The sequence below is a fragment of the Enhydra lutris genome, unplaced genomic scaffold (genome assembly GCF_002288905.1).
Source record: "Enhydra lutris kenyoni isolate GAN:26980312 unplaced genomic scaffold, ASM228890v2 scaffoldscaffold7, whole genome shotgun sequence".
NCBI lineage: Eukaryota > Metazoa > Chordata > Mammalia > Carnivora > Mustelidae > Enhydra > Enhydra lutris.
Genome location: NW_019154091.1, coordinates 30,694,445 through 30,704,923, shown reverse-complemented (window position 1 = coordinate 30,704,923; position 10,479 = coordinate 30,694,445). Strand labels below are relative to the sequence as shown.

General features: G+C 41.0%; 1 protein-coding gene across 1 annotated transcript in view; it reads left to right on the top strand.

Moving 5' to 3' along the window:
- Positions 1–1,388: 1,388 nt before the first annotated feature.
- LOC111142003 (myelin regulatory factor-like) overlaps positions 1,389–10,479 on the top strand; it is a 118,840-nt gene continuing 109,749 nt past the window's right edge. Inside the window, exon 1 of the mRNA XM_022494930.1 lies at positions 1,389–1,434. Coding sequence (XP_022350638.1) covers positions 1,389–1,434 — 46 coding nt within the window. The remainder of the gene's footprint in view (positions 1,435–10,479) is intronic.

The following is a 10,479-nucleotide window of genomic DNA, read 5'->3' as shown; positions in this document are numbered from 1 at the left end:
AATAATGAAGCAATCAGACAAACCCAGAATGTGGGACATTCCATAAGACAATAGGACCTGGATTGTTAAAAAAGTGTCAATGTCATAAAAAGCCAAACAACTAAAAATGACAATATCTCTATATCTCTGTCTCTAAAAGACATAACCAAAGGCAATGCATGAACATTTATTAGGTCCTTGATCAGAAAACAAAAAGTCATGAAAGATATTTTGGGGACAGTGGGATTAATACTTATGAGATATTAGTATTAAATTTATTACATTTCTTGGGTATAATGATACTGTGATTATGTGAGGAAATGTCCTTATTTGTTAATATACAGAATTATTTCTGGTGAAATGTCAAGATGTCATTTTCAGATGGCCTAGCCAAAAATGTATATAGCAAGAGGGAAAAAGCAAAAGTGGTAAAATATTAGTAATTAGTAAATCTGGATGAAGAATGAGTGGGTATTTATTTCATGGTACTATCCTTGCAGCTTTTCTAAAGATTAAAACTGTTTTCAAGATAACAAGTTGGGGAAAAAGAGAAAAGGAAGGGACTAAGAGACAATTTAATTTCCTAATTGTATTCTTAGGCTACTGTTAAGTAAATGAATAGCTGAGCGGGAAAGCAGAACTTTTATATTTAGGAGTGAAACCAGCTACTAATAGTGAACCATATGTACTCCACTGCGAGAGTTACTGAATCAAATGCCGTTTTGTTGCCCATTAGAGGAGCTTCTCATACGTTATACTTTCAAAGAAAATAAAATCTGGAGGAGATAGACTAGGTGTGTATCAAAGGAATGTAAGTTTCCACTGTGGCTAAATTTGGAAATACTTCACAAATCCTAACTTTTCATTAGCACAAGCCTGTTTATCTGCTATTCAACGTATCTAAAAAAGCGATTACATTGATGTGCCCCCTCTCTCTAGGTAAAAAAGACACACAAACTCTGTATATTTGCCTGGTTATGGCTAAATTGGTTGATATAGAGGGAGAGATAAATATATTGGTGTAAAAGGACAAATAAGAGATAAGCCTATGTATTTATTGCCCATTTATGTAATTACATGTATCACTAAGGACAAAGGTCCTTAAAACAAAGACAAAAGGCAGAGTAGAAACAGTTCCCTACAGTAAGATAGATGGATTTGTTACCACTTCCCTCACCATGAATTTTTTTTTTTTCTGTATGGTCACATATCCTGGTTTTATAATCATTTTGAGAACCTAACCATCTTTCCGGACACATTTGTTGGCAGAAGATAGGCTTCGCTCCAGTAAAAAGAAAATGAAGATTTTTCAAGAGCATTCGTAGGCTTCAAGTTGAGAGGACAGCCCTTACTTCCTGAGCTCCGAGAACCCTTGTTCTGGGAGGAAATATCAGTAGGACTCCAGCACCATGGATGTGTTGGGGGAAAAGGAGGCCCTGCAGCAGTTCTTCGAAGGTAAGAGGCCAGTTTCCAACATGCACTTCCTGCTTCTGAGAAATGGCTCTGCTCGCGATCACTGTTTCACCTTTTTGGAATTCACTTAAACTTGGCCTGGGAAGAAATGCTGTCATACTAACTGGCCTAAAATTGGAAGTGGAGGTTTATTTGCTGTGTTTCTAGCAAAAATCAATGGTAGTGATTTAAAAGAACACAGAATTTCCATCTTCTAGCTTGGCTGTTAAAAGAATCACGGGGTCAGGATATCTGTGTTGTTAGTGTTTGCCTCTGTCCTGTGCTAGATTGTATTTCTTCTAATCCCCTACGTTTCAAAAATTGCAGGTTTGTCTTGTCTCTGAAATTACTGAATGTAGCACAAGAAAGATGTAAGATTTTATTAAGACAGTTTTTCTCTGAGTATATAAAACAACAAAGGAACACCTCCTCCTCCTTCCCATTTTTGTTTTTCACAACACTATTTTTTTTTTCTTAAGATTTCGCTTATTTATTTGAGAAAGAAAAAGGGAGAGCTTGAGCACAAGTAGGGGGAGGCAGAGGGAGAAGCAGACTCCCTGCTGAGCAGAGAGCCTGATTCAGGGCTCAATCCTGGGATCCCAATCCTGGGATCAGGACCTGAACCCAAGGCAATGGCTTAACTGACTGAGCCACCCAGGCGCCCCTCACAACATTTTAATAATGTGCAACTGAATAATGTTTTTGACGGGACAGGCATACAATAGGAATGAGTACTTTTTCTCTGAGAGAGGCATACTATAGGACATGGTTACACAGATTTTCTTCCTTCTAAAAATCTGAACTGGCGGTAAAGTTTCTCATATTTAGCGGGGTTGATGTTCTCATGGAGGGTCTGTTGAAAATGTCATTGCCATTGGAGACTTCAGTGCGGCTTTGGTGTTTCATCAGCCATGCTCAGACTTCCATGTGAAGGGAACTGTGACCATACCTTTTATATATTTGAAAGGTATTTCCCAGGAGGAAATAGGAGAATTGAGGGCAGCCCTATTTACTCACAGAATCTGGAGGGCAGTTTGCAGCACATTGAGAAGTGCTTTTGGCCTTTCTTATGATTTGTAGAGTGCCTGACAAATTCTAGATATTAAAAGGTTGAATGGAATTGACCCAACACCAAAAAGTACCAAATACAGAGTGATCATACCAAAGAAGTGGTGAGATTCTAGGTCACCATCAGAAGGAATCAATACAATATGGTGGTTTCTGTGGCTTGGATTTTGCCAGAAGTAACAAGAAGAAATGTAAGACCAAGAGAATTATCACATTATCTCAGTTGGGACACATCCCATGGAATACTTGGTCTCTGACAGTGGCCAGATCAGTGTGTCCCTGTGGGCCAGGCTTTGCACACAGTAGGCACACTAACATAGCTCTATTTTATATTCCATGATTTTATATTCTATGCAACTTTCATTCTAGCAGTGTGTAGCAATCTCTAAGCTCTAGCTACTAATGCTTTATTTTAGGGAAACCACCAGTTCATTTTATAAAATCATGAAGTCTACTTGATTCCTTCTAGACCTAGAAAGTTAATCTGGTCTACCTTCTGGTTTCTGTTACACCAATAGGATTCTTAGACTGTCTTTGTCTTATTTTCAGATGTCTCTAAGGATAGTTTCAAGAGTCTTCTCTGTAGCTTGCTAAAATATCCAATTATTATTTTAATAGTATTTTTCTTAGCTTAAACCAAACTCTGTTGCTCCATTTGAAGCCTTTCTTTTCATGAGGGAGTAGTCATTTCTCCTCATTTTTAGAAATAAAAAAATAGAGGCACTCGCTTAAGTGATTCCCTTCTGCCTGAAAACCATACAGCTAGTTGTCAATTTCTTATTACCTCCACTCTTGAGCAAATACCGAGCACCCACCTTGTGCCTAGTCCAATGACCGCCTCTTTTCAATGGTAGTTTGTAGGGCTTTGTAGTCTTTCCCTTAGATCTTAGTGATTCCTTTCTGAAATATTCCTTAGAATGAGGACAGCGAAACTAGATATGGTATTCTCATGAGGAGAGCCAGTTGCTCATGCTCCTGTTGATGTATCAGTTCTTTTTTTAATTTTTTCTTGAGAGGGAGAGGGAGGAAGGGGGCTGAGGGGAAGGGATCTTCCCTTCAGCTCCCTGCTGAGCATGGAGCCTGACACAGGGCTCCATCTCACACCCCTGAGATCATGAGCTGAGCTGAAATCAGGAGTTGGCTATTTAACTGACTGAGCCAGCTGGGTGCCCCTGTCAGTTTTAATTAAATGTGATCTTGTATTTAAAAAAACAAAAACAAAAGAAAAACAAAGTCTGAAAAATCAAGAAAAGTTGTGGCAATTTGTTACCTAGCTGAAAGCTATTTTTCTGTTTTCTCCGATCCTTCAGTCTAAGAAACTAAGCCTTAAATGCATTTTCCTCATGAACGTGTTGGATTGGGGTGCCTGGCTGGCTCAGTTGGTAGAGCATGCTACTCTTGATTTTGGGGTCGTGAGTTTGAGCATAGAGGTTACTTTAGAAAAAAAAAAAATTTTTTTTAAGTATCTGGATTGGGGCGCCCAGTTAGCTCAGTTGGTTAAGCGTCTGCCTTCGGCTCCTGTCGTGATCCCGGAGTCCTGGGAAGGAGCCCCATGCATGTCAGCCTCCCTGCTCAGCGGGGAGTCTGCTTCTCCCTCTCCCTCTGCTCCTCCCTGCTTGTGTTCTCTCTCTCGTGCTTGCTTGCTCTCTCTCTCTCAAATAAAGAAGTAAAATCTTTAAAAAATAATAGGATAAAAAAGTATCTGGATTGACAATATCATTTTCAATTAAATGGTCTTACGTGTCAAAGCTCATGATGATCTTAGTTTTTGTTTTAAACTTTATGCTGAAATCTGTGTGTCAGGATAATGACAAGAACAAAGGGCAATTTCAGGTGGCTAGCAATTCGAATTCTAATTCCCAGCCTGCCACTGATGCAATAGGTAGGTCAGTGAACTAAAGCAGAGAAAGATCAGGTATTCTAGGGATCCCAACGTCCTCTGGGAACTGATACCATGTGACATGTTTGGCTTTTTCAAGAAAGCTGGTACCAGTGCAAGAGAAAGAGGTTATCAGAAGAGAAGCACCTTATTTTATTTACAATAACTAATCTTTGTTACAAGCTAAATTCCTAATAGTGTTGGATTAATTAAATGAATTATGGTTTTTCCATGTAATGGAATATTTATAACTATAAAAATGATGATTAAAAATTGTTCATTATATAAAGGGGAGAGGGGATTATAAATTGGTGTATATGATTGAATATATGTGTATACATATATACATGTATATATAACTTCCCGGAACAAAGTTTATTAAAACTGATTTATAAACAGTTAATATAGGGATGCCTGGGTGGCTCAGTCAGTTAAGCATCTGCCTTCTGCTCAGATCATGATCCCAGCATCCTGGGATCAAGTCCCGAGTCTGGCTCCCTGCTCAGCGGAGAGCCTGCTTCTCCCTCTCCCTCTGCCTGCTGCTCTGCCTACTTGTGTTCTCTGTCAAATAAGTAAATAAATAAAATCTCGAAAAAAAAGAAGAAGAAGAAAACAGTTAATATCTATACATACATGCTCACACACAGACACGGAACCGACTGGATGAGTACGCTTCAAGTATTAATAGTTGTTATCTCCTAGTGATAAGAGCATGGGGATTTTCATTTCCCTCTTTATACTTTATTATTTAAGCACTTAATAGTTGAAATGTATTATGTTGTAATCAGGATATGTTAAATAGAGGAGAATGAGTTTAATTCAGCAAAACTCTTCTGTTTAAGATCCATGTATAAAGAAAGAATTACAAAAGACTTTGATACAGATGAAAAAGATTATAGACCTCCTCCCTAGTAAACCATGTCTAGATCACATCCTTCTGGGGATATCAAATTCTGTAGGATTTATACCTTTCATTGTGTTATAGCTATTTTAAAACTCTAGATGTTGCAGGTAACTGATATCCATGTAAATGATTTTGTCTATAGATAATGCAAATGAACTTGGTTTACGTGGGTAAAAACCAATTTTGCATTTTCTTGTAAAACCATTCCATGGCCTAAATGGATAGATATAGGTGTTGTAGATCTAGATCTAGATCTGCTGTTTGAATTTTCCTTGAGTGGCTCAGTCAGTCGAGGGTCGGACTCTTGATTTCAGATCAGGTTGTGACCTTGTGGTTCTGGCATCAAGCCCAGGTGAGGTTCCTCGAACAGCAGGGAATCTGCTTCTCTCCCTCTCTCTCCTCCTCTCCCTCGACTCCTCCCCCTGCTTGTGCTCTCTCTCAAATAAATCAATAAATCTTTTTTTAAAAAATTAGGTAGTTTAATTCTTTGATGTGCATTCATCTTATATTTGCATGAAAGTCATGATTTTATCTTTAAAAAAAAAAAAGATTTTATTTATTTATTTATATAGAGAGAAAGACAGCGAGAGAGGGAACACAAGCAGGAGGAGTTGGGAGAGGGAGAAGCAGGCTTCCCACCAAGCAGGGAGCCGGGTGTGGGGCTGGATCTTAGGACCCTGGGATCATGACCTGAGCCTAAGGCAGACACTTAAGGACTATGCCACCCAGGTTCCCCAGTCATGATTTTATCTTTAAAATTAGATATCCTTTAATACTTGAAAAGTTTTAAGTTGGTTAACTTGGACTTTATCGATTTCACCTTAAGTTTGAACCAGATTAATAACAACATTTATTACACATTTACCATGTGCCCAGCACCATGCTATTCACTTTATGTTCATTATTTCATTTAATTCTTACAACAGCTCTCTGGGTAAAAAGGAATAAGCAAATGAAATGCAGTAACTCTCATTCTTCAGTTTACTTCTTCTTCTTTTTTTTTCCTTTTTTGAAAGCTGTGATTTCACATTCTTAATTTGTTTCCTTACGGGTATTTCTTTGGATTACCTTGATATCAGAGGAACTCATCTTTTATTCCCAGGCTTTTTAGAAGATTTTATAAAAACTGATTTGAGGGGTGCCTGGGTGGCTCAGTGGGTTAAAGTCTCTGCCTTCAGCTCAGGTCATGATCCCGACGTCCTGGGATCCAGGTCCTCACCCGACTCCCTGCTTGTCAGGGGCCCTGCTCCGCCCCCACTCCCCGCCCCAACCTGCCTCTCTGCCTACTTGTGATCTCTGTCTGTCAAATAAATAAATAAAATCTTTTAAAAAAACCCAAAAAACTGATTTGAGGGATGCCTGGGTGGCTCATTTGGTTAAACGCCTGCTTTTGCCTCAATTCATGATCCCAGAATCCTGGGATAGGGATCTGCATGGGGCTCCTTGCTCAGTGGGGAACCTGCTTCTCCCTCTACCTGCAGCTCCCCCTGCTTTTACGAGCTCTCTCCCTCTGACAATTATTAAAGTCTTTTAAAAAATTTTAAAAAACTGATTTGAGAAGAATATTTAATTGTTCATTGTATTTAATCTTTAAAGAGGAAGTTTTCTGAATTGAAAACTTATTTAGCTCTTCTTGGTCATGTCCTGAAGTACATTCTTAAACACTTGCTAGCTTTTCTTGAAAGCAAAAGAGGAGATTCCTACCCTGACTGCATGGAGTGGGAAAAAAAAACACATAGTAAGAGCAGATAACAAGGAGAAACACAAGGAAGACACTGGTCCACTGAAACTCCAGCATGTTCTTTGAAGTTTGAGGAGCCGGTGGCTTCTAGAACCCAAAGCTGTGGTCAGGCAGGAACCACCTAACAGCTCCTGAGATCTAAGAGGAAGAACAGTCCATTCAGGAAGCAGCTGTCAACAAACTTCCAAATAGTTTCTGCCGCCCTCTCTCTGCTTCAGATTTAAAATGTTAGATAGCTGTTATTAAACAAGAGTTGTAGGGATGCAGGACAGGCAAAAACACCTGCTGCTCATGAACTGTACAGGGATACCCTGGAGGGCCGCGTGTTCAGGCAAATGGGGAAAATACAGAAATCTGGAGCGGTGACTCAAGTGCCCAGCCCCCATGGGATGGATCTAGAAAGTCTTCCAAGGAAGGTAAGCAGAATTGTTGAGGAGGAGAAGAGATGTCGCTTAGAAAAGTGCCTATGTGCATATAGTAGGCAGTCAGTAATATTAATTGAATAAACTAATGAAAGAACGATGTGAAAGACTATTCTAGTCAACAAAGAGTGATTGAACTTGGGTTTGGAGAACCCAGCAAGTTCAAACATAGGAAGAAGGAAAACTTGCCCAGGAAGAAGCAGAAAGCTCCAGTGAACAGAATAAACAGAAGCAGAGCCGAAAACGTGTTGCCAGGTGGTGGAAAGCCTCAGATGAATGGGAAATGTATTAAGTGGTCCTCGCATGTTATTTCTCCAAAAGTGAAACCAGCTCTAACTGGTGGATGAATCTGACTTCCTGCGAGAGGCATCAGAAGCTCCGAACACCTTTCAGCAGTGCGGGAGGCCAAAGCTACAGTGCCCAAGGCTGGCCCTGGGCAAGGCTGTTTTGTGGGGGAAAGGTGTTGTTGGCCTCAGGCCAGTCTCTCAGTTATTTGTTTTTCTTTCACGTTGGGACCACCACTTTCTCAGCTTCCCAGCACCCTTTTGCCCTCTTCTTTCTGTGCCAATAAAACCTGAGCGTGCATAGAAGGTACAAACAGCAAATGATCAGATGTCATCATATCTCTATAGAGCCTTGCACCTGTGTGCTTTCAGTGGACACGAAGATGTTTTGACCAAATGAGTTGAAAAAGGTTGCATCTCTAAGCGTAGGTTTGGTTGTTCTTCAATGGTGGAATTTTAGATGTTGTGTCTTGGCAACATCCTATAGTTATCATTGTAGGACTGATTTTATTGAACATTTATTACGTGCTGGGTATAGAGTTTAATTAGGAACATGGATTCTGAGTCAGCTGTCTTCGATGTGAATCCTGGTTCTGCCATTTATTGCCTCTCGGATGATGGAGAAGGAAACCACTGCAGGTCTTAGTTTCCTTATTTAGAAAATGCAGATAACAGCATTATCCCAAATTTTGGTTATATTATTTCTACGCCTGGCACAGAGAGCTTAATTAATATTAGCTATTGTTATTCTTGTTGTTACCTTGCTAGCGCTTTCTCTGTGTGACATCAGCTCAGTCCTGTGAGGGATTTTTATCCTCCCATGAGGATCAGGAGGCTGGAGGAGGTTAACTTGCTTGAAGATCATCCTGGTAGAAGGTGGATGCGAGTTCCTCACATGTCCCTTTTTTTAATTGAATCAGCCAGTCAAAGTGAGCCAGGGGTTGCCCTCACGCGGAGGGATTCAGTGGTGAACAGAGTCCTTGTTCCGAAGCAGCTCCTCTTCTGGCTGAAGAGAGAAGACAAGCAAGGGAATAGAATAACTTCAGAGAGTCAATAATTATGAAGAGAATAAAACCAGATAGTTGTGCAGAGAGAGACTGAAGATGGCGGGGAGAGTAGGTGACATAAGCTCAGGTAACCAGGAATGCTTCTGAGGAGGTGGCATTCCAGCAGCTGGTCCACCAGGGGTAGGATTGCTGGTCAGGGCTGTGTCCGTGTGAGACTTGTGCTCCGTTACTTTAAGTGAGGCCAGTCATTATGTTTGAATGATTTTCTATTCAGCCACTTAAGTGCAGGCTTAGGGTAGGGGAAGAATTGGGTTTTTACAAAGTTGAGGTTTTCCCAGGTGAGTCCCAGGTGAGAGAAGGGAAGAGAGTGACTAGCCTTTGCAAGGGAGTAATTGGAGTGACAGGCCCTGACACCTCAGCGAGGTGAGAAGGGAAGGGCGAGTCCCAAGGGGTGAAGAGGTGTGGAAGGGTGGCGGTAAGGTTTATGAATGGGGGATCCCAGTGGGTGAAATGATAAGAGTAGAGGCATCAGTGTCAATGAGTGGAAAGGATGAGCTGATCAGAAGACAACACTTGGAACTGAGACTTCAGAGGGTGGTGCAGTTATTGGTTTGATGCCAGGGTTTTGCAGGGCGCCATGATGGGAGGTATTTAAGGTGAGGTGGAGAAAAGGTGGGAGGTGAGGGGTTTAAGAACCCGAGAGGCTGGGAGAGTATCGGGTGGATGTGGAAGCCCTGAGGAGTCATGGCGAAAGTGGTGTTGCAGAGAGGAAGAGAGGGAAGCACATGCTGGGTGTCCAGTGAGACAGCAATAGTGAATGAGTAAGAGGTTCCTAGACAGCGCTACCAGGAGGGGCCTGGTCATCTGATATGTGCTTCATTGGAAGAAGGGAGGAGGAAAGCTAATCTGAAAACAGCAGAAGAGTAAGGAGAACACCTCCCCCTTTTAGCCCCCAGGAACATGTGGGAGGACCTTTATTGGAGATGTTCTATAATTTAACCAGTTCTTATGGCTGGACATTTGGGCTTGCTCTAGATCTTTCCCTGTTCTACATGTAGTGTGATCAAGTTTTCCCCCAAACCCTTAGTTATTTACTTTGTATGAATCTCCTCAAAATAGAGTTACTGGCATATAGATTTTTTTTTTTAATTAGTTCTTTAAGACAACTTATCTGCTAGGAAGTTTTTTTTTTTCTTTTAATCAATCTGTAGACTGTCCCTATCACTGCTGTTTGATATTAATTTTCACTTTTTGACTTAAAAAAGATACTCTATGCAGAGTTCTTCACCTGGGTTAAGATTCAGGGGGACTCGAAGCCTGCGATACTGAGTGGAAACAGGTATTTGTGTAGGCTAATATGTTAGTGGAAGTATCCATACTTTTCATCAGGTGCCCAGTGAGGTCTGTGAATCAGAAGAGCTGAGGAGCCCCTGCTCTGGTCTTGGGCTGTTGGCGGCTTCCCTCACCTGCCCCTCCTGAGGACCCTGAGCCTGGAGCCCCCATGATGAAGAGGATGCCCTTCAAACTAGGAAGAAGATCCTAGACTGGGGCACGGTTTGACAATCAGAGCCTAGAAACTTACAGGCTCTACTTGAAATGTTGTTAAGAGATGGGAAAGGGAGCTCTGATGGCATGATTAAAAGCAGTGATGAAAAAAAGTTAACGGTTTCATCTCTGTATTCGGAGCTGTCACCTTATCAGAAAATGCTTATACCAAAGGGATACTGTAACCAAAAATGGAAT